At 48.0% G+C, this 24,379-nt stretch overlaps 2 protein-coding genes across 5 annotated transcripts; both read right to left on the bottom strand.

Annotated features, from left to right (window-relative positions):
* Positions 1-6,804: 6,804 nt before the first annotated feature.
* On the bottom strand, positions 6,805-12,580 carry S100a16 (S100 calcium binding protein A16). 4 transcript variants are annotated; one of them, XM_052179911.1, is made up of 3 exons: positions 12,450-12,580; positions 7,777-7,955; positions 6,805-7,600 (listed from the first exon to the last, which is right to left on the bottom strand). In XM_052179911.1, exons 2-3 carry the CDS (start codon positions 7,927-7,929, stop codon positions 7,370-7,372), a joined length of 384 nt encoding a protein of 127 aa, XP_052035871.1. In that variant the 5' UTR covers positions 7,930-7,955; positions 12,450-12,580; the 3' UTR covers positions 6,805-7,369. The 4 variants fall into 4 exon arrangements, with proteins under 4 accessions (XP_052035871.1, XP_052035870.1, XP_052035873.1 ...); XM_052179910.1 differs by having other exon boundaries at positions 7,777-7,958; XM_052179913.1 differs by lacking the exon at positions 12,450-12,580 and adding an exon at positions 8,620-8,732.
* Positions 12,581-20,366: 7,786 nt separating this feature from the next.
* S100a14 (S100 calcium binding protein A14) lies at positions 20,367-22,328 on the bottom strand. The gene is made up of 4 exons (XM_052178669.1): positions 22,261-22,328; positions 21,841-21,958; positions 21,292-21,438; positions 20,367-21,078 (listed from the first exon to the last, which is right to left on the bottom strand). The coding sequence occupies exons 2-4, from the start codon at positions 21,868-21,870 to the stop codon at positions 20,941-20,943; spliced, it is 315 nt and encodes a 104-aa protein (XP_052034629.1). The 5' UTR covers positions 21,871-21,958; positions 22,261-22,328; the 3' UTR covers positions 20,367-20,940.
* Positions 22,329-24,379: the final 2,051 nt, after the last annotated feature.

The raw sequence follows: 24,379 nt of genomic DNA on the forward strand, positions 1-24,379 counted from the left end.
AACCCTAATATGCCATCTAAACATTTCTGACTCTCAGACTACCAATCCAGCACTTCCCTCTAAACTCCAGGTGTACATATACAACTTCATGTGACATTGCCACATGACCAAACTAAACTTACAATATTCACATAGCTTTGTGTCCATCGGCAGGAAACATCTGATAGTACCACCATTCTGATTCCCACCATTTGCTCTCCCACTTCCATCAGATCTACCCCATCTCCACTCACAAACCCACCCCTTCTCACACATCCCACCTGTTCCACCTCTACAAAGACACCCTAGACATCAAGGATACCCAGGGTGCTCTGCTAAAACACCTTCAGAGTTTATCTCACATTGCAATCCCCCATGTTTACACAACCACTTGTCTATTTTCTGTCTTCTTCACTAAGCTGTGAGTCACATAAAATCGAACAACACCCCCTTATACTCTTTCTTTGGTACCCTCTGTTAAGCCTGGTGCAAACTAGGTACCACATTGGTGTGTGTGGGTGTGTGTGTGTGTGTGTGTGTGTGTGTACCAGAGATTGATACAGATATCATCCTTAATTATTCTTTGCCTTATTTTTATGCAGCAAGGTCTCTCCTGAACCTGTACCTCACCAGATCAGCTGGACAGCAAGCCTTCGGCATCTGGCTGTGTGCTTCACCAGCTCTGAGATTACCAGCACACACCCCCGACCTGTTTGGATTTGTTTGCATGTTTGTCCTTAAATATCAGGGATGTAATTCCCATGCTCATGCAGCAAACACTGAGCTGTCTCCTCTCAGCTCACAGTTCTTCTCACCACCATGCAGCGCCCGAAGAGAACACGCTTGGCTCGCCATTGTAATGGTGTCAAAATATAGACAAGCGTTCCTGTCCATGGCTCAGTCCACAGAGACCTCGTAAAAGAAGGGGCCTGAGCTGCAGCAGTTTGGGGAATGAACAAGACTTCCTTGGGTAAGTCACAGCATATCCTGAGCCCCAGTGCCTTCTCCCGTGAAGGGTAAGCACTGATTTCTGCCTCATGAGGCTGCCAGGAGGAACAGATAAGCCTTGGATTTGAAAAACAAAGTTTGAAACTTTGAATGCTAGATAATAGAAAGGGTTGTAGTCTTTCCAAAGGGATTTTCCTAGGAATCTAAATGGAAAACAAACGCTGCTGCAGGGCTGGGGAGGCAGCTGGCGAGGCTCCTAAGAACACTCATTTGCTGTCTTTAGAGGATCCAGGCTAGGTTATTAGCACCTACAAGCTGACTCACAACCATCTGTAACTCCAGGTGCATCCAACACTGTGTTCTGGCCTTAACAGCACTAGGCACACATATGGTACATATACATAGATGCAGGCAAAACACTTATATACATAAAAGTAGATGATAGATAGATGACAGACAGATAGATAGATAGATAGATAGATAGATAGATAGATAGATAGATAGATGGCTCTTTCTTTTTTGAATGTTGGCATATGTATTTTTAGATATTTTTGCCCTCATGCCACATAATATTCCAGGTTCTAAAGAATGACAAGTCAAGACATGGTGGTTTTGACAGACACAGTTTATTGGACAACTCCTAACCTCAGTTCCAGGTGGTGCAGACACTGAGGCAGGGCAGTGTGAGACGCTCCCTAGACAGTGGGAGCTGGGAAATCCAGCTTACCGAGACCTGCAGCTGGTCCTCTGGCCTGCTCAGTCTAGTCTGTCAGCGCTTTCTCACCCCACACTTCCCAAGGAGCTCCAAGGGCCCTGACCTTGTCTTAGTTGTATTTGGCCCTCTGGGACTTCTCTGGCTTCAGGCCCTGAGGCAAAACCCAGAGTGCCACTAAAGTTTCTGGCCTCCATAAAAATTCAGCTTCCTCCGCATAACTCTAGGCTTAAACTTAGACCCTCTAAGGACAGGCTTTTAAAGGCTTAGTAATTGTGGCAGCAGTGAATCACACTTGTCGTCCAAACCCTCAAAAGGTTGAGAGTTTAAGGCCAGCCCGAGCTGGAGTGCAATCCTATGTCAAAACAAGGTCTTTGGATGGCGCGGGGGAGGGGTGTGAAGCCACGAACATTAAAGAGGCTTATAAGAGACTTCTATGAGTAATTATATGCCAAAAAGGAGGGTCCGGTACAACCAAAATGGTCTGGTTATATAGAGACTCTGTCTCAAAAAGTGATAAAAATAAAGATGAAGAAGAAAGATAAGGAGGAAATGGAGAGGAAGAAAAGGAAGCAGCAACAGCTGGGTGTGCTCGTCCATAACCCCAGAATTCCTAAGGCAAAGGCAGAAGGATTGGAGACTTGGAGTGAGTCTGAGAGAAAGCAGAACTATGCAATGGTGAATTGGGTAAGCTTCTCTGGCTTCTGGCGAGTCAAATGTGCTGGATTCTCGAATGAAACACACACACACACACACACACACACACGCACGCACGCACGCACACACGCACACACACACATACCAGCTAATTTTGATATGCCTTGACTAGCTCAATGGCTGGTCATTTCAACCTCCCAGCAGCTAGCAAACACTCCCCTCCGGTATTCCTGAGTTAGCATCCCTTAAAATCTGTACTTAATCTCTGCTACCCAAGACCCGATAGGGGAAGGGGCCCTAGGGCCACTTTCCCACATTCTTGCATGCCTGGCTTCACGTTCCATCTTTCTGCTTCCCCATAGCAATTCTCCTTCCTTCTTGCCCCTCCTCCCAGCCCCTTGATCTCCCATGCTCATGGATTGGTAGCACTAACATAGTAAAAATGTCCATTTTACCAAAAGCAAACTACGGATTCAATGCAATCCCCCATTAAAATTCCAACACAACTCATTTATTTATTTATTTATTCATTCATTCATTTATTATTTTATGTGTATAGGTGTTTTGCCTGCATGTATGTCTGTGCAGCGTGCACATACAGTGTCTGCAGAGTCCAGATTCCCCCGAAACTGGAATTACAGGCAGTTGTTAATGTCATGTGGGTGCTGTAAATTGAACCAGGGTCCTCTTGAAAAGCAACCAGCGCTCTCTCCACCACGGAGCCATCTCTCTAGCTCCCCCCCCCCAACACAGACCTTTAAAAAGAAATCTCAGCTTCATATGGAAAAAGAAACAAGAGAGCTAAAGCAATCTTGAATAATAAAAGAACTGCTGGAGGTGTCAGCATCCCTGATTTCAAGCTGTACTACAGAGCTATAGTAATAAAATCCATGGTATTGGTGTAAAAAGAGACAAGTTGATCAATAGAACTGAATTTAAGACCCAGACTAAGCCACATGTATATGAACACCGGACTTTTTATAAAGAAACCAGAAATACATACTGGAAAAAAGACATCATTTTCATCTCAAATAGTACTGGCCAAACTAGATATAGAAGAATGCAAATAAATCCATATTTATCACCTTCACAAAACTCAAGTTCAAGTGGACCAAAGACCTCAACATAAAACCAGATACACTGAACCTGATAGAAAAGAAAGTGGGAAACAGCCTAACATATTGGCACAGGAGACAACTTCCTGAACTGAACATCAATAGTGCAGGCACTAAGATCAACAACTAATAAATAGGACCTCATCAAACCGAAAAGCTTCTACAGGGCAAAAAAATGCTATTATTCCAACAAAGTGGTAGCCTACAAAATGCAAAATGATTTTTACCAATTCCACATCCAAAATATAAAAAAAAAACTCAAGAAAGTAGATACCGAATAAACCATATAATCCAACTTTTAAATGGGGTACAGATCCACATAGAGGGTTCTCAATAGAGAAATTTCAAATGACTGAGAAACACTTAAAGAAATGTTCAGTATCACACAATGTCTAATATCAATAACACAAGTGACAGTCCATGCTATCAAGAACATGGAACAAGGAGAACACTTCCTCCATTGCTGGCGGGAGTACAAATTTGTACAGCCACTATGGAAATCAATATGGCATCTCCTCAAAAAAATTGGTAGTTGATCTACCTCAAGTCCCAGCTATACCACTCTTTTGGATACACCCAAAGAACACTCTATCCTACCACAAAGATACTTGCTCAACTATATTCATTGTTTCATTCAATAACAGCCAGAAACTAGAAACAACCTAGATATCCCTCAACTGTAGATTGGATAAAGAAATGTACATTTACATAATGGAGTATTGCTTACCTGGGGTTTTTTTAAATGACATCATGAAATTTACAAGCAAATGATGGAACTAGAGAAAATCATCCTGAGTGAGGTCACTCAGACACAGAAAAACAAATATGGGATGCATTCGCTTATAACTGGATATTAGCAACTGAGTAAATCATAATCAAACTACAACCCATAAACCCAGAGTTAGGAAAACAGGGTGGCTCTAGGGAGACATATGGGTCCCCCTAGAAAAAGATAGGGAAGGGGAAATAGAATAGATTGGGGGGGGCTGTACTAGGAACAGGTGGGTACAGGAGTGGGAGGGATCAGGGGTTGGGGAAGATGGAATAGAGAAAGCACAAAGAGAGACAGCTAGAATTAGAGGGCATTCAGAGAGTGGTGTGGAAACCTAGTATAGTAGAAATGTCATGGAATCTATGAGGGTGATCCTAGTAGGACCACTAGTAATGAGGGATATAGTCTCAACTGACCATCTCTTGCAACCAGGGAAGGCTTCCAGTCAAAGGACTAGGTTGCATTCCATCAAGTTGTTGGCCGAGGAGGTCCTGTGAAGATCTTCAAACAACCTAGGTTGACCTAGGACAGAGGGTTGCTCTCTGTAAACTGAAGGAGGGAAAGTTGGGGCAGGCATTGCCAAGAATGTGAACACAGCTCTTGTAACATGGGGAGGTCTAGCTGATGTCTGCATGGAGTCCTCAACCCTATGTTCTAGTCTCTTCCATGTGGGAACATATTCTGCAGGCTACCAAAAGAGAAACATGGACACCAACCCAGCCACAAAACCTTTGACCTACAATCTATCCTGCTTGTAAGGTGTTCTTGGGCAGTGGTAGCACAAAACTTGTAAGAGTAGCCAACCAATGTCTGATTTAACTTGAGGCCCACTTCACTAGAAGGAGCCCATGTCTGACACTACTTGGATGACCAGAAACCAGAGACCAGATAGCCCAGAGACCTAAATAGAGTAGAACCGAAATACAACGGATCTATAGATAGATAGATAGATAGATAGATAGATAGATAGATAGATAGATAGATAGATAGATAGATAGATAGATAGATAATGAAGGGATTCCTAGTGATATTCGGCTGTACTCATAGATTGGTACCTTGTCCAGTTGCCATCAGAGGGACTTCCTCTGACATCTGAGAGGAGTGGATGCAGCCAGACATTATGCAGAGAAAGGATCTCTATCAGGTTCCCCACCTCAGATAATTCCATGGAAGAAGGGCAGAAAGATTGTAGGAATCAGAGGGTTTGGAGGACATCAGGAGAACATAGCCCACTGAATTGTCTAAGCAGGGCACAAGCGGGCTCACAGAGCCTGGGGCAGCGAGCACAAGGTACGCAGGAGTCTGCCCCAGGCCATCGGTGTATATACTATAGTCTTAGCTTAGTATTTTATGGGAGTCCTGAGTGAGAGAGCAAGCAGCTCCCTGATCTTCTGCCCGCTCTTGGGACTCTTGTCTAGCCTCTGTTTAGGGGCTTTTGCCTTGTCTTGTTGTATTTTTTTGTTGTGTTTGGTTGTTGCCTCTTGAAAACCTGTCCTTTTCTGACGGGAGATGGAGGGGGAGTGAATGAGGGGAGAATGGAGATTGGGGAGATAGGGGAGAGCTAGAAGGACGGGAGGGAAGGGAAACCATAATTGGGATGTATTGTATTGTATGAGAGAAGAATCTATTTTAGAGAATAAACAAACAAATAAATATCGTTTTAATTTTTAAAGGGGATGAGGGTTATTATGACTGCAGTAGGAAAGAATGGCCAGCAGGGCCTTGACGACAGCCTATCTGAGACACACCAATTTCACAAAGTTGACAATCCTTAACCGCACTACAGTAAAAGTCTGCACCTGGATCTGGTGTGGTGACTCACATCTTTAATCCCAGCACTTGGGAGGCAGAGATGCTTGGATCTCTGTGAGTTCAAAGCCAACCTGATCTACATGGAGAGACCCATTCCACCAAGTCTACATAGTGAGACCCTGTATAACAACAAAAAAAAAATGGAAAAACAAAAATTCAACCTCTCTACACTTGCGCTTCTTTGGGGGAACCTTGAACTGTGGGTACAGGCTGGGTTTCCTGCCATGTGCCTATTGAGGGCTCCTCAGTTCTGTAGCAGAGAGGGATGGAAAAGCTGGCATGGCTCCCAGCAACTGAAACTGTGGTTCCCCTTTCTCTCTGGCTTCCCACACTTCTCTCCCCTGGCACCCTGTATCCCTACCCCCACAACATCTCTTCACATTAGGATTAGCCTCTGAGGATCTAAGCCTGTCGTGCTATCTCAGCTCAAGGCTGGGGGTCACAGGCCCTTTTATTTAACTGTACTGAGGACTAAATGACACCTCCTATACACCTAAAAGTTGAATTTGAATCTGAGAATAGGTTAGGAAGGCCTTCGGGTAGGCAAACAACACCACGCTGGCCTATGCATCCCTGGCTGCCCTTGAAGGCCAGACCCTTATGCTTCATCCTGGCTCCTAGAATCACACGTGTGTCCCATCCATCCCAGTTTAACTTCTGACTTCCTTTTGTCTTGTTTTGTTTGCACATAAGGTTTTCTTATGCAATTCCCTAGAGCCTCGGGGTCTAGGACAAAGATCACCAAGGTGAAACAGATTCCCAAGAAGTATGGAGCATTTAAAGAACATCACCAAGGAACCAGCCAAGAGTTACAAATTCCAAATCCAGCATTTATTTCGGTGGCAGAGCAGAGAGGGGGCTCAACCCAGGTAAGGTCATTCCCAGACAGAGACAGCTGGACAGGAGCCCCTGGGAATGCCTCTCCACCCAGCTAAGAGGTTGGGAGGAAAAGAGGAGGCTAATTCTGGTACTGCCCACTACCACAGCTGCCACAGCCAGGAGCCGGGAGACCTCAAGCAGCAAGCTGACCTCTACAGGTCAGGACAGACCCAGAATCAGGCTAGAATCAGACAGGAACATCAGCCATTGCAAGAGCACACAGACTCAACAAGTGAGGAAAGTCTTGGGGGGAGGGGGGGCCCAAACAGCATCGATATTTCATAAAGGGGACTCCCCACCAGGGCCTACAGGCTCACTACCACAGTGAGCCGCTCACAAAGAGGCCTTGATAGCCCCCCACCCACCTTGTGCTGTTAAGCAAGGGTAGGAACGGGTCTGGAGGGAGAAGGGAGGAAGAAAGAGTCAATTTAAAGCAAGGGAAGAACACTGGCAGGACATGGGTCAGGACATGAAAAGGGGCAGGAGACGGGCCTCTTAGCTGCTGCCCTGCTGCTCCTGCTGGCCCTCCTGCCGGCCCTCCTGCTGGCCCTCCTGCTGGCCCTCCTGTTGGCACTCCTGTTGGCACTCCTGCTGGCGGATGAGGTTGGCCATGGGGCTGGTGATACCACCAATCATGGTCCAGTATTCATCAAAGCAGATGCGCCCGTCGTGGTTGGCATCCAGGTTCTGGATGAGCTTGTCAGCTGCCTTTCGGTTCCCTGTGTCCTGTAGAAGAACTTGAATCAGTAAAGCTTGGGATGACCCAGACAGGACCCTAGGCAGAGTCCCCTGGCCAGGCTAGCAGGGCACAGGTCACTGAGCAGAGCACAGAGGGGAGGGGTCACTGGGAGAACTGTGAGGAGGAGAAGAGCAGACAGAGAGCGCGGGCGGCCCTGGGCTACCGTCAGCATGTGGTTCAGCTCTCTCTGAAGCATCTTCCGGAAGCTGGCCCTGCTGATCTTGTTCTTCACCAGGCTGTGCTTGGAGACATATTTGTAAAAGTTTTCCACCAGGACAACAACTGCCTTCTCCAGCTCTGTATAGCAGTCAGCCATCTCACTGCCTCAGCTCCTCTCTGGGCCTACTAAACAGAAAGAGAGATGAGGAGGGACACCCCTGCACACAGTCTGTAGCATTCCCCAGACTTCTTGTCTACCAGAGAAGGGAGGGAAGCAGACATAGGATAGCAAAGTGAGTGTGGGGGCGGCCCTAAAAGGAGAGCTATGTGACTCCTCTAATCCAGGTGTTCCCCAGCCAGAGTGACAGCTGCCAAGACAGGTTCTCCAGGCTCTTCCCCTGCCCCAGGCAGGCCTGATGCCTGTCAGAGCCCTCTGAGAGCAGGAGACTCCTGTGAGGAGAGGAGGCAGGTAACAGTCCCCCCATGTCCCCTATACACACACACACACACAGATCCCTTATTCTATGGCAACCTTAGCTGGGAAGAATCAAGACAGAGGAAACCAGGGGCTTTTATCTTCTGTCCCAAGGACTGGCTGAGAGCTCAGGCCTAAACAACAGAGCAGGCATAGGAACCTTGGCCCACCTCAACCCTTTGCACAGGCTCTAAGGTAGTGAGCTCAGGGGGTTAGGCCACCACTGCCCATCTCTAGGAAAGAGCAAAGTCCGCCTCCATCAGATCAGATTTCATGTGGCTCCCCTCCTGGCCACACCCTGCCAGCTTCTCCTCCCTCATAACCATTCCTTAAGTATACATCATGGCCCAACGACACCCTTCACCCCATTACCTAAGGAAGATCCTGGCCCAGTTCTGCCCCAGCTGGAGACAGATTCTGGGCCTCTGGACACAGCAGCTGCCTGGCAGAGGCTACATACATCACCCCCTCACCCCAGAACAAAAGGCCACTCACACTCCAAGCGGATACAGCCTTCTGAATAACAGGATATGAGGGGAGCAGGCGGACCTAGTCTGTGTGTCGCCGCCCATGCCCAGAGCCCCTCCAGATCAGCCTGGCAAATCAAACTCCCCTCCCACCCTCAAACTCAACAATGAACTAACTCCTGCTGCTCCCACCCAGCTTGTCCCGGGAAGGGGAGGTAGACACCAAATGACACAGCCCCTGGGCCAGGCTGTGCACTCACCGTCTGATTCAAAAAGGTGGTCTCCTTCGCCAGACTCTAACATGCCTCCTGTCCTTACCACATGCTTTCTAGCCTTGTCCTTACCACGTCTTCTCTCCCGTGCCCACTCCTCTCAGCTGACACCTGCCTGTCACCCTGGCCCTCCCCAAACTGTGCCTGCAGGAAACGTGCCTTGACCTCTGTCATCCCTACACTTTTTCTGGACTCCCTCAGCCATGTCTGTCTTCACTGTGTCGACACCAGCCGGGGCCATTAGCTGGTTTGGTTGGTCTCTGCCTCTTATTTCTCCATCTGTAAGGCCAGCATAGTGTTTCTTAACATTCAGATGCTGTTCCCTAATCCGAATAGCAGAATTTGTAGATTTGGGGGCAAGGTTTGTTAAATCCTGAATAAACAAGTACCTTCCTTTTAATCTCGATAACTTGTCTGGCACACAATACCTGGCCCAGTTCCCTGCTCAAAGGAGATGTTCAACTATTCCACCTAATGCCAGGTGCCCACAGCCCTGATCACCTTTCTACACCTTTATGCATCTTTTTCTTAAGGAACAACAAGAACAGGAGGAAGTAGACCAGGATAGAGAATAAAGGGGTGTTGAGAGGGAGAGTGGTGAGGCTGGGGCATGTCCAGTAGGAAATCCTCTCCTCCTTACCCTCCCGACCACTCCGGTCTGTGGCTAGAAGGATGGCTGACACAGTGCCAAACCCACAGGAAACTATATTCTTCCCCGTACTCTGTTTGTTAAGGGTGTCGCAGTGTGGTTTAATGTTTGAAAGACATACAGATAAATCCCTAACATACACAAATAAGGAAGAAGAAGGCGCTTCAACACATGATCTGTCTGCCCTGATGCCCTTTGGGTTGCGTGAGGATGGCCAGTGTTCCTAGAGATTCTGGAACCTGCAGCAGAATCAGGATGGGCTATATTCATCCCTCTCTCACTCAGGTCTTGAGAGGAAGATGAGAAGTGGAGTGGAGACCCTTCTGCCCCATTCCCACCCTTCACCATTCCAGAGCTGTTCCAAACGAGGAACGCTGTAGGGAACTGTCAAAGGCAGGGAAGGAAGAGCTCACTGAGATACTCTGCTCTCCGAAAAGGCCAACCCGGCTTCCCCTCTACCTGCCCTAAGTTTTGCCCCTCCACCAGGGGCAAAACTTCCACCCCTTAGTGCTATGTCCAATCCCTACCTGGCTTCTCGCAGCAGCCAAGCAAACAACTGACAGAGAAACACCCAACAGATGGTGCAGCCGCCTATCCCAGGGGCACTGGGCCGACCAGAGATGCAGCTTTAGTGTCCCGACTCTTTCCCAGGCTGGCCTCCCAGGGATCTGCCTCCTCCCAAGGCTCTTTTTATGAAATGGACAGCTCTGAGATAACCATCAGGACAAGTGTGTCTCTGAAGTGTTTTCTGAAGACAGAGTATCAGAGTGCGGCTGTCAGGTGTCATTATTCCCCTCCGCCCTCCCCTGGGGGGGCAGAAGACAGGCTCAACTACCCCAGTCACTTCACAGCTGCCTGCTCCTGCAGCTGCCCGGTCCGTCTAGGCAGGCCTGAGGACCACCAGGTGTGTGGGGAGTGAGCCGTTCTCCTAGGCAGACCTATCCTGGAGGTAGTTTCTTCACAGGCAAGTCTTGGAATGAGAGTTGGGGGTTACGAGGACATGGGATACAGGTGTACACTGAAGCCTTCCTAAAAGGCAGCAATAGGGAATCACTTCAAAGGGCCTTCCCCTAAAGGGGCCTTTCACCTTAGGCCCCACCCTTCCCTCAGTGTTCTCTCAGTCTCCTGAACTGATTCATCATTGAGCAACCAGGAGGCTCTCCCCCTTCCACCCCCCCCACCCCGCCCACCTGAGCCTGCCTTGCTGACTTTTCCAAAAGCCCAAATTGCCCTGACCCTGCCCCTGGACCTCAGCCACTTCAGCCCCACCCTCCCTCCCCCAAGTCTGGTCCCCACCCCTCTCCTCGCTCCGGGAGTTCTGAATGGCCACCACACTCTCCAAGGTTCACCTCACATACACTTAAGTGGTTACTTATTTCCAAATGTTGACTATGTCCCTGCTCAACTCTCATACTCAGGATCTCCCCCAAAGCCTACAAGACGTTCAGTTTGAACTGTGGCGTTCTCTGTGTCCCTCTCATCTTCGTCGAGTTCACTCGTTCTCTTTCCATTGGCTCACTCATTCCCCGACGGCCTCGTGGGTTACTTTCATTCATTCACCTATCCACTCAGGAATACATTCAGCCGCCCCCTTCTCAGTTAACTCATTCCTCTGCTATCAATATGCAGAGCTAGTGCAGTAACCGAAGCAGGCTGCAATCTCTGCTTGCAAGTCTCCCCAGTCTCTCTGCTCCCTCGTGTTCTTTTCCCAGTGTTGGAGGCTAATGGTTCACAGAGGTGCTCCTACCTCTGCGCCCTCACAGGACGCATGACATCATACCCATATATCAGCCTACATCAACTCTGCCAGTCCTGATCTGCTTAAGTACCCCATTCATCTTCAGCCAAACTTCTGCTGAAGCAAGAAGTCCTACAAACTTTTTCCCCAACTCATAATGTTGTAACTGGGTCTCTTTCTCTCTCTCTCTCTCTCTCTCTCTCACACACACACACACACACACACACACACACACACACCTCTACCCCAGGCCTCTCCAACATTCACAGAGTTCCTCTCCTGAGTAGAGGCTGAGCCCACCTTAGCACCCATCACCCCTGGCCTTGCCACCACCACAAATGGGCCGGGCAGGCAAACACCCTGCCTCTGCCAGGCAAGGCCAGTCAAGCTGGGACCTGCCTGGGTTCCAGAAAAGGCTGCCAGTTTGAAGCTCCACTCCTTTCTCTTTCCCTTTCCCTTTCCCTCTCCCCCATCCAGGGGCCCTCACCGGCTTCCCCAGGCCACTCCCTAGGAACGCCACCCAGAGCAAATGAGAACTGCATCCCGGTTCTGCCCGTGCCCCAGGTGGAAGAGAAGCCACCTCAGCCCCTGCCTCCCTTCGCTGGTTTCTTAGGCTCTCTGGGCCTCTCCAGTGCCTCCTGAACACCATTCTTTTTCCCAGGTCACAGCTTCCGTAGTCCAGCGAGGCCTGTGTCGAGAGTCAGTCAGCCCCTAACGCCCACCAAGACACACTCTCCTCCCTGTTCCGTTTAAGAGGACGCAACAGCTGTGGGCAAGGCCCTGGAATGTTCTGCCCAATGTCCCAGCCCCTGGAGATGAGCCAGGTCGGCCTCTTGGCCAGGGACAGGGTCCTGCTCTCCTATCTACTCCTCCACAGGTTTCACAAAGCCGCCAGAGCTGCTCATACCCTAACCAGACTTTGGGGAGAGTTAATGATTACCAAAATCTTCCTGCACTGTTTCTGGCAGGCACCTCTCCCCGGGCTCCCTTCCTTGAGCCTTCTCCGGACCCCCACCCCAAGGCTTCAGAGTCCCTACAACAGCCCCAGACCTCCCAGCTGGGCCTGGAGGGCTCACCTGCCTCCTCCGAGTCCACCTCCTCCAGTAGGGCTATGAGGCCTGGGCTCTGGCACTGACAGCCAAGCAGCTCCTGCTCAGCGGAGCCAGGGCTCCTCCCCACTGCACTCCCAGAATCTGTCCCACTCCCTCCCGGTCTTGCCTGGCTGAGCTGGCTGTGGGAAGGTAGTGACTGAACTCTTGACTTGGCCCTGGGGTTGGGCCCTTGTTAAAGGGATACACACCTTTTTTTTTAAACACCCCTCTACCTTCACCCTAGAGGGAGTGGTAGAAGCTGGCAGTCCCCCAACCCCACCCTCCTAAACCCACAGGCTCTAAGCAGAATCCAACAAGGCAGAGGAAAGAAAGAGAAGACTCATCACCTGCTTTTCTCACCTAGGCCACTGAGAGCCAGGTTTCAGGGCAACCCCCACCAAAGACAACTTAGATTCCCTGGCCTCAGGATTTCTCTGGGATTAAGGAGTCTGGCACTTGATTTCTGTTGGCTAGAACAAACACAACAGCTCTTTCTGGTCTCCCCTCTCCAGTTCAGCCACCTTAAGCTTAAGGGTTTCATTCCTAAGACTCTCCTGCACAGCAGATGCCTCCACTGCAAGCACCTAGTCCTGTACACACCTTCCCTGAAGGTACCCAAGGAAAATGGCCAACTTGACCTCCTTTCAGAAGGCTGCAGCCGAACAGAGAGGACTCTCATGATGACTTCTGTCAGGTGCAAAAGAACACACCTACACACACACACACACACACACACACACACACTGGCTAACTGGGGTGCCTATTAACATATCAAAGTGCAGCAGGGGAGTGTTAGCATACCACCAAGGCCTTTAATCCCAGCCCTTGGGAAGCAGAGGCAGGAGGATTTCTGATTTCAGCCTGGTCTACAGAGTGAGTTCCAGGACAGCCAGGGCTACACAGAGAAACCCTGTCTCAAAAACAAAAACAAAAAACCATATCAAAGTGTGTGCCCGCTCTCTCAGCATCTGTCAGTTACATCATCCTGGCTCCTCTCAACACTTCCCACCTTCAGCCCCTGCCCTAAACCTCTCCAACCCCTGAGCTTCCCTTCCCCCAGCTTCTTTCCTTTAGAACTCAGCCATCTTAGCCATGCACGCTCCTGGTTCTATTTATCCTCTCAGCTTCTGCCTTGGTCCTCCACTCTTGGCCCTTCTCCCCCAACCCCTCCTTCTCTCCTGGTCTATTCTGCTGCCATGTCCAGTCTGGACTCTTCCAGACACTTCTAGATATACTGTCTCATATTTACCATAAAACGCTTCTCCTCAACCATACCTAGGAACAGTTATGTCCTCATTTCCTTCATCTGGTTCTCGAAACCCGGGAGGCATACACACACACACAGACACATACACACAGACACACACACAAGACACACACACAGACACACATACAAACACATACATATACACACAGACACACAGACACACACAGACACAGAGACAGACACACACACACAGACACACACACACAGACATACACACAGACACACACAGACATATACACACAGACATACACACAGACAGGCACAAACAGACACACACAGACACACACATACATAGACACACACAGACACACAGACTCAGACACACACACAGACACACAGACACAGACACACACACAGACACAGACAGACAGACACATATATAGACACACACAGACACACACACAGACACACACAGACACACAGACACACACACAGACACATACACAGACACACACAGACACACACACACACAGACATACACACAGACAGGCACAGACAGACACACACAGACATACACACACACAGACATACACACAGACAGGCACAGACAGACACACACAGACACACACATACATAGACACACACAGACACAGACACCCAGACACACATACACAGACAGACAGACACACATACAGACACACACACACATAGACACATACACAGACAGACAGATACAAACATATACACACACACAGACACACACACAGACACAGACACACACACACAGACAGACACTTACATACACTCACACAGAGACACAGACACAGATACACACACACACACAAACACACACACACAAACACACACACACAGACAGACACACACACATACATACAAACACACACAGACACACAGACAGACACACACAGACACACACACACAGACACACACAGACATACACACACACACATACACAGAGACACACACATACACACACACACAGACACATACACACATATGTGAGCCTCCTGAAGGAGCTCAGTTGACCTCTTCTCCTAACAGAACCAAGTCGCTTGTTTGACTCTCCTAAAGAATGTACGGGTCATTTGTCTCTGCTGGCTTCTGCCACCCACAAAATTTGACTTCAAATTCTAAAATCTGCCTCTTCCTACTACCTGCTCTAACCATTGACCTCTCCTTATTCACTCAGTACATGTCCTTCTGGCTCCTGGAGCCTGTTACACCCTCCCGCCCCCACCATTTGAGCATCTCCCTACTAAGGCACTCTCCTCTTGTCCTCTTGGATCCCTCCTGCCTTTTCCCAAAAGCCTCTCCCAGTCCACCTCCTCAGCTGTGTTCTCTGCCTGCTCTAACCTTTCATCTCACCTCCTCTACTTAACAAGTGTCACCCTGGAGCTGCCTGCTTTGCCTGCTCTTTCTACAAAAGCCCGACCAGTGTGCCAGAAAGTTCCCCTCGCCCTACTAGGGATGCCCCTCGTCTGTGATTTGAGACATTTCTCTCTGACAAGGCTCTCAGTTCACTCGGGGATGCCCGGTCATTCTTGACACCATGTCAGAGAAGGTAACTTCTGTTCCCTTGGTCATCCGGGAGCTTCCTCATCACCCCTCCAGGAACTGTGTTCCCATTCTGTCCGGATGTCTTCCTGACCCTCTGCGATGTTGGAATCCTCCCTTAGGCAGAGTTCCTTATTCGTGACCTTTGTCCCTTCTGTCTCTCACCTCTTTCCTGGAAATCCCACTGTTTCCTTCCATCCTTCTGGAACTCTGGCTTTCTTACTGCCTTTCAGGTCTTATATGATCCTATAGTTCTTCTTCCTTTAACTCAGAGATTTTATTAAAACCTCCTTTCTTACTGAAAACAGCTTGGCCTCAGTACAGTTCAATCAATGGCCAAAAGCTGACACACTCAGTTTCCTAATTCTCTCATCTGGTTACAACATCAGCCACAGCACAAACAAATAATCCCAAGATCTCTTATATCTAAATTTTCTCTGCTCTATACTTCCAAAAGTCTCTTATCTCCAAGGTTTCTCTACTTTAAATTTAAAAAAAAAAACTTTTATCTCTATTATTTCTTTACTCTCTCTTAAGAAATATCTCATGAGATTATGCTATAAACTATGTCAGATTTTTGTAAGTTCATTGATTATGGTAAAAAAAAATCTGTAACAATGACAAAAGACTATATACTGTGTGACACACTGTGACACACTACAACTTCCATGACAAGATGGGTTTTTTCATTTTGTTTCATTTTTGGGGGGAGGGGTTGCAATGGTGAAAGGTGGATAAAAAGGAATGAGAGATGAGTGGGATTGGAGTAAATGATGTGGAATTCACAAAGAATCAAAAGAAGGTTTTAAAAGTCTGTAAACATTTAACTTAAAACCAATAACAAAAGGCTTGTACTTAGTCTATGCATAGGTAATCTTAATTTTATATATATTTAAAATATATATAGTACCTAATTATACATATATACAGTTATATGTGTATATATATACAGTTATACACACACACACACACACACACACACATGTGGGGGGGTGAATATGCTTGGCCCAGGGAGTGGCACTATTTGGAGGTATAGTCTTTTGGAGTACGTGTGGCCTTGTTGAAAGAAGTGTGTCACTGTAGGTGTGGGCTTTAAGGCTCTGGTCCTAGCTGCCTGGAAGCCTGTCTTCTAGCTGTCTTCAGAACAAATGTAGAACTCTCAGCTCCTCCAGCCCCGTGCCTACCTAGATGCTGCCATGCTTCCCACCATAATGATAATGGACTGAACCTCTGAACCTATAAGCCAGCCCAAATTAAATGCTATCCTTTATAAGAGCCGCCATGTTCATGGTATCTGTTCACAGCAGTGAAACCCTAACTAAGACATATATGATTCAGTTCTTGTTTAGAATATACTGTATGTGTAACTTGGAGTCAACTATTGGTTTTAAAAAAAAATAGATCTACTAGAAAAATAAATGTTTTTAAATAGAGACCATGTAGCTCACTTCCATCTTGGCTGATGACCTCATCAAGATGCAAACAATCCTGTGGCTGAAAGCCATCTTTACTAAGGTTAAAATGTCTTTGCTAACTGTTTAACACCAGGCTTCTAGAACATTTAAATAAGAAACAACGTGTTTGATAAATAATGTATATATTTGATAAATAAGGTTTATAAATTCCTTCGGTCTACTCAGGTTAACAGTAACTGCCTTGAAGACAGATGTCTAGCTTCTTTGTCTTTGCTAAGCTTTAGCTACTTGGATAAACTGAGTCTTACAAGAACCCTTGATATTCTGTAATCATTCACTATAAAAAAAAAAAAGATCAAGAAAATAAGGATCCCAATCTCTCTGTGGAGTGTATTTAGGGTTTTGTAAAGTTCCCAGTCTCTCTGTGGACTTTACTTATGGTTTAAAGTTTTATGTTGCTGCTAGAAGATGTTCAATTAAATCTTCAACCCTAAGTTTTAAGGCTCAAACTTGACAAAAATCCTTTTAAAATCCTTGTAAAAATCCTAATCTTATAAAAGGTACTAACTTGGGCTGGAAAGATGGCTCAGTGGTTAAGCGCACTGACTGTTCTACCTAGGTTCAGTTCCCATCACCCCCACAGCAGTTTCCACCTACCCTCATACAGACACACATGTAGGCAAAACACTGTTGTTCATAAAATTAAAATAAATGTTTTTTAAAAAGGTACTAACTTGTAAACTGTTAAAGATAATTAAGATATGCACGTTAATGGTCAGCCACCTTATATAATGGTCAAATTCTTTAATGTGCTCAGAGCTATGTGCATAGTCATGTAAGTACAAATGTAATTTATTTACAGGGACAAGCTTTATTTAGCCTCTGTATTCATTTTTTTTTAGGTTAAGCCTAAAGCAAGTAACTAAAAAACAAGTAAAGTTTGTTTAAATAAGGCATACTTAATAGATGATGGTCCTCAAACTCAGAGATTTGAAGAATACGGCATCTAAAATGTTTAATGGAAAAAGCTTCCCATCACAGTCATAACTGTAAGCTCCTAGAGAGAACTAAGGTCTCCAAAGAAAGTAATGGGGCACAGATGACAACCTGGATTGTGGTAATGCTAACCACTGGGGAAAGAACTGTCACCACAGCTCTGCCCAAACTGTGGATGCTGTCAGGCTGACTGTCCTACTCTGCCGTGTGATATAAGTCAGTTTCCTCAAGTTCCTCCACAGAAAAATCTCTCAGACCTTCTGAGACTGGCATCCGAAAGCCAGTGCTGTCCTGTGTGGCAGCTGAAGACTTAGTGTTGTCCTGTGTGACAGCCAAAGACCAACCTCTTCTCCCCCAACCCACCATTGAGACCACCAGAGGGAGCCTAGGGTAACCACCTAGGTAGCCAGTAAGTCTCTGTCATTTTAATGGATACATAGGCCATTTGGATTATACTCCCTGCTATAATTAATCCCTCTCAAATCTCTGAGGGTGTTGATGACTAACTATAGCTTTATGTTAACAGCAGCAAGCAAACCAGCTCCTTCCCTGTGGCCGGCTGCAGCTGCCTGGTCAGTGCATTTCATATGATCTGTAAAATCAGGCCTCGATTATTTCTAGCGATACTAGGTCTCCTGCTGAGAAAGGCAGACACACACAGACACAGATACCTTGTTGGCTGACTTCATACTGAAAAGGATAAACTCACAAAACAGGTTTCAACACAACTTTTTACCATTCCTTTATTTAGAGAAACCTGTTTTGCAATGACTGCTCTCTCTAACCAACCACCTGTGTCTCATGGCAAAATGACTGGATGGAAGGAAAAGGTTCGAAGTTGATGTAAGGGTCTCAGAAAGAAACTTAAGGCATATAAAGGCAAGCTGTAAAGGTCTAAGGATGTGAAAACTTGAGTTGTGAGGTCTAAGATGTTTTAAGGTATGTAAATGCAATTTGTAAAGGTCTAAGAAAGTGATGTAAGGTATGTGAAAAATGAGAAATGTTTCAGACTTCTTTTTCTCTCTGTGCTAGTGTTATATTAAGACTTCAACCCAGGCAATGGCAGCACATGTTTTTAGTCCCAGCACTAGGGAGGCAGAAGCAGGTAGATCTCTTATGAGATCCAGAGATCCAGCCAACCTGGTCTACAGAGTGAGCTCCTATTTTTGTAAACTTAAAGAAAATTCTTGTAAGCTTCAGGGAGTCATAAGACTTGGATGTACCTCTCACAGGTCAAAGGGACTCCAGATAAGTATCCCTGTTAATCAACAGCCTAAATTTTCCTTCCTGCCTTTTCTTGAAGATCTCTCCCTCACCACTTGTCACCCTCCGTTCCCCACCACACACACCTATAAATACCAGGACCATGAGCTTGGAAGTTTCAAGAGTACAGCCAAGATAAACATGTTCTCCTAAGCCCCTTAGCTTTACCTTCTGTCTCTATCATCTATATCTGTACCAGCAAATTTCCAGGCAGCTAAAGAATGTGAATCTGCTGCCACGTGCCAGCTCCAGATGTTCCTTACAACCTGCATCCTAGACTTCTCCAAAGAGGCCTTCACTAGGCCCAGGTGGTCCCTCAAACACGGCAGTCAGGAAAACAGATGTCCCCCAGCCTGCAAGCTTCTCCCTTCCCAGCCTTTGACCAACATTCTAGCCTTCTTGGGCCTGTGCCAATAATGCCCCAATTTCAGCTAAGAAAGAAGTAGTTACAGAAGAGATTATGTTGCCCCTTATCATCAACAAAAAGGTTGGAATGTCAAAGAAAACACTGGACAAACAGCTAGCTGTGGTGCCTCCTCAGCCTTCCCAAGCCAGGCTCCCTCAGCAGCACCTGTTAGAGTCCCGGCTCCTTCCGGCACTTCTCACCCTCACTACCCACCCGAAACCTCTCCAGCCCCTGAGCCTCACTTCTGTTGCCTAACTTCTGATTCCCATATAACTGGGCCATTTTGGCCACATGCTCTCTTGGTTCTTCTTTGTCCTCTCCGTCCTCTCTCTTGCCCCTCTCTCATTCTTCGCTCCCTCTCTTTCCTCCTGTGGTCTGTTCTGCTGGCCATGTTCAGTCTGGATTCTTTCAGATGCCTCTGGCTATTCTCTCCCTCAGCCATACCTAGGATCAGTCATGTCCTTGATTTCTTTCAACCTCCACCTGCCAGGCACTCAAGTGACAGGCTTTCTGGTAATCCACGTGATAGGTCACATCCTTCGCCTATGAGAGGACTATTCATCATCCTCATGAGGAAACATGCTATAAGAGAGTGTCCAGAGTTCAAAGCTTTAAGTGACAGAGTTGGGATCCAAACTCCAGGCACTCAACCTGTTTCTAAATACCTATTTCCCTTCACATTAGTCAGCTCTGCCCCAGGACACTTGGTTCATTCCTTTCCCCAGGTATGCAAACATGTGTTTTATCTACTATCAGAGGACCAACCCTGGATAGACTGTCTCTCTGAGATGCATGCTTCCCTAGCTCTTAGGGTTGGGGACACCCTTAGTCCATGTCCATGGAAAGATGTGAGTAGTCTCTTCTACTGCCAACCAGTCCATCCTTATCTCTCCCACCTATCAACGACTCTGCCATTGTCCCAAAGAACCCCACATCCCTGGACCCTGAATACTGGGCAGAGGAATGGGATAAAGAGTCAAGACAATGCATTTTACATTTTCCAATATTTTTATTAATCAAATAATATAAAATAACTACATTCTATAAATGCCCAAGCATCTAGCCGGTCCTCTCACCCCAAAGTTGTGAAGCCATGCCCTCCCCAGCCTATTTTGCAGCTCTGCTCCCATTTCCCCTACCCCTGCTCAGGGACACACACAGGAAGGAGGATGAGGCAGAGCTGGAAACAACAAGGACAGCGCAGGGCAGACAACTACAGCTTAGGTTGGATAAGGTTAGAAGGGGGTAGGTTCTCAGACACCCTTTTCAGGACCAAATAAGCAGCCAGATTCCCAGCCCCTCTCTTTGGATCACTTCCCATAGCCCAGTACCTTTCTGTCCTTCCCCTACTACCAAATGACTTGGCCCTTACCCTTCCAGGATCCCTGCACATCCTCTCCAGCCCCAACCCACCCCCTGAGCTCCCCTGAGATGAGGACTTCTGGGCCCAGGAGCTCCACAGAGCCCACAGGGAAGCCTTCCCTGAGCCTGAACATTGCAGAGATGAGGAGAGGTGCGTGCTGGGGAAGGGGATGTGGGGGTTGAGAGTTTTATTTCCAGGGCCTCTAAAATCCCCTATCCCCAACACCCCCAACAAGTTCCAGGTAGAAATCCTCAGCTCCGAGCAACAGGCCTCTCCATCTTCACACTCTTGGCTGCTTCTCCAATCAACTCCCAGAAGCTTCCAAACTCCAGTTTCGAGTCATTACAGTTGCCCAAGTTGGCAATTTTCTCTTCTAGCCCACAGTTGCTCTGAGGACAGGAAAGACATCAAAAGTCAACAGGGCAGCACTTCCAGATCTTCCTGCCCCACCCTAGCCTGGGGCAAGTAGTAGGACAGGAGCCTACCAGGTGTCCCCAAAAGGGGGAAAGGTAGGAGGTTCCCAATGCCAGAGTGGGTGGGGTCCTGGAGGACTAGCTTGGGAAGTCAGGGGTATGGATGGGGAGGGTCCACTCCCCCAGTACCGGCATGAGGTGTGGCAGCTGCTGGGTCACCAAGTCTCGAAGTTCAGCAGGGGTCAGTGTTTCCTTTTTACCCTCCACAGAGTAGTTATGGAAGTTCTTGATGAGGGTCTCAATGGCCCTCTCTACATCACTGAATTCTTGGGCATCCTGAAGATAGGAGATACAACCCACATCAGGAGGGCCCACCCACCCTATGAAACCCTTCTCAGGAGTCCAGAGAATCAACAGGCTAGAAGACACTCTAGAGGCCAGAATCTTGCCCACTCCCTCTCCTCTAGCACAGCGTCTAGGGCACAGTGGCCTCTGCCCTAAGCCACTGATTAGGCAAGCCCTCCGCCCCCGATCTCAGGCAGGGCAGGCCCTAGCATGTGCCCAGACATCCTATTTCCAGAAGAAATTCATTTGCATCACCCTGTGTGGGCACAAGGGAGGGGATCTGGGGCTTGCTGGCAATGTGTACAGGCCAAGGACTAGGAAAAGAGCAGAATTCGGTGGGGGGAGGGCTACCCTCATAACAGAAGAGAAAGACAGTCCAGATGAATGGCCCACCTCAGCATTGGCTGACCGACACTGCCCCATGGTTCCTGGTACACTGGTCCTTCTGTGAGTTGAGGTTTGTCGTCTGTCCTATAGCCTGCCCCACAGGAGCTGATGGATCATGATCTACCTGGAGGAGGGGGAGGCCCAAGGCGAGAAGAAAGCTCATTCTTCTTCCTCATGCCCACATTTGGCTCCACCCAACATATGCCTTCACCTAAGGTATTGGAGTGGCCCCCACATTGATCCAGTCCCTGCCAAAACCCCAGGAGCTAAGGCCACAGCCCCCAAGCCAACTCACTCAGAGGGAATCCCCCTCAGCTTCACTCCTTCCCACCTCCTCCAGCCACCCCTGTGAAGACTTGGGCAAGAGAGGCATGGGGTGCTCCCTGAAGGACAGCCCGTCCAGGGTGAGGAGCTGAGCTCTCTTACCTGCTGGCAGCTGGGAGACAGGATGGAGGAGCCCGCTCGCCTGAGCTCAGCTCTTATACCTGGGGGAAGGGAGGGGAGGCCGGGGGCAGGGCCAGGGCCTTATCCCTCAGCCACCCCAGCCATGGCAGCCTCCTGGGCTGGGAGCCAGCTTTATGAGCCCCACCCTCTACAGTCAGAGTCAGTCCCCACCCCTATCATGAGGAGGAAGCCGTGGAGGGCTGGGTATGGGATGCCCCTGGCACAAGATCACCTTACAGGGTCATGGGAAGAAGAGGAAGGAAAGCTAGGGCATGCAGAGGGGGTCTGAAGCAGCTACGAGGCAGGGGAGTAGAGGGAGTCTACAAAAAAAGAAGCAAGGGCTGATCAAGGTACGTTTCTGGAAGGAGGAGCTTGAAAGAGGCCTGCGGATCTCTGGGCTTTGACGTTTCTCGTCTCCTCGCCCTCCCAACTAGAGCAAATTGGCTAGGAACACTCTAGCCTGCTGAAATCTAGAGCCAAGCCTCTCAGTCCTGACAGCCTAGAGATGAAAGGTTAAAAGAGAGGCCAGAGAAGCATGTCCTGGTACTGGGAACCACACTGAGTCTTCCCCTGAAGTCCTGCCAGCACCCTGTAGCAGCCCAGGGTATGCATGTGCAAGGCTCAAAGGAGTTACCTGGCAGGTAACAACCTCTCCAAACTGGTTACACTGCTACCTCCTCCCTCCTTCAAAGTCCTACCCTCTCCCTGGACCAGCATCTCAATACCAGCCCTCCAAGCTACTACCCAGGCACGCCAGGGGAGCTTGAACTGTACCTCCTGGGACTGTGACCAACCGACCTAACTAGCCTTCCTACCTGCCCAGGACCTAGGACCTAAAGCCATGGGGAAGTAGAGACACGTGGAAGGGCAGAGGAGTCAGTGGAAGGAGTGCATGGGCCTAGCGTCAAAATTCCCTTCCTTACTCTGAAATCAGAGCAGACGTCCAGACAGTCTTCCTGTGTCACATGCTGGAGGACTCCTGTATTTCTGGTCTCAGTCAGGGATTTGTCTGCATGTCTCATTTGGAGACCTCTGAACAGCTTTCAGTCTGGAGACCCTACAAGGGTCTCGCTGTCTGAGGGGCCCAGAAATCGGAAAACCTCTCAAATGTCTCTGCCCCTCTGAGGTCCCTCTGGGGCCTCTTTCCTGCCTCTAGATGGGGAATTTGTCTCTGCTAGGTTTTTCTCTGGTTGACTAGCTGCCCCAAGTGGACACCCACAGGTACAGCAGTGACTCCCACGGCTTACATCCCTGCCACACCCCTACTCTCTCTAGCGGTGAGTTATACAAAACACTTGCCCCGCAAGTCAGGGAATGCTGGGTAAGGACAACTCTGTCCCCAAGTGCTCCACACTACCCGAGCTCCCTCTCCCTGTCATATTTGAGCAATACTTCTCCTAGCCAGTTCTAGACATTCTTGTCTTTGTAACCTAACCTCCCTAAAAATGTTTCCTCAGAGCCAGAAGGACTAATGCACCTGTAATCCTGGCACACAGAGGACTGCTGAAGGTAGCAAGCCCTTAAAAAAATAACAACATAAAAAGAAAGAAAGCTAAGAGAGGGCTGGGGGGGGGGGGGGTTCCTCCCAACTGCCTAACGTGTGAGATCTTAGTCTACTCCTCAACACTGAAAAAATTAATTGAATTAGCCTTGACAGTTGTGACAGTTAACTAGGGTAATAGAGATGAAATGTTTAGTGATGTTCATTATTACCATTCCCAGCCAAAGGACAAACTCTAGGAGTTATATGGGGGAAACAAGGAACTGGAGTCATGAAAGTGAGTCCCAAAAGCTGCCTTGCCTGCCTCAAATCGCTGTACTTTTTCTGCTCATCAACTATGTATTTACTGAGCACTTACTTAGTGCAAGATCTGTTGCTATGTCACACATACTCAAGGACCTGAGTTCTGTCCTCAACAGCAGAGGGACAAAAATAAAAATAAAACAAAATAAATTTTTAAAAAAACATAGTTCTAGATGGCTGCATGTAGGATATCTGAAGATGAACCACATTCCTTGTCTTCAAAGTACCCATAATTTTCATGTTTTCATCTCAGGTAAAGACAGAGCTTTCCCATCTCCCGGTCTCAAGAAAAGAAAG

The sequence above is a fragment of the Apodemus sylvaticus genome, chromosome 4 (genome assembly GCF_947179515.1).
Source record: "Apodemus sylvaticus chromosome 4, mApoSyl1.1, whole genome shotgun sequence".
NCBI classification, from domain to species: domain Eukaryota; kingdom Metazoa; phylum Chordata; class Mammalia; order Rodentia; family Muridae; genus Apodemus; species Apodemus sylvaticus.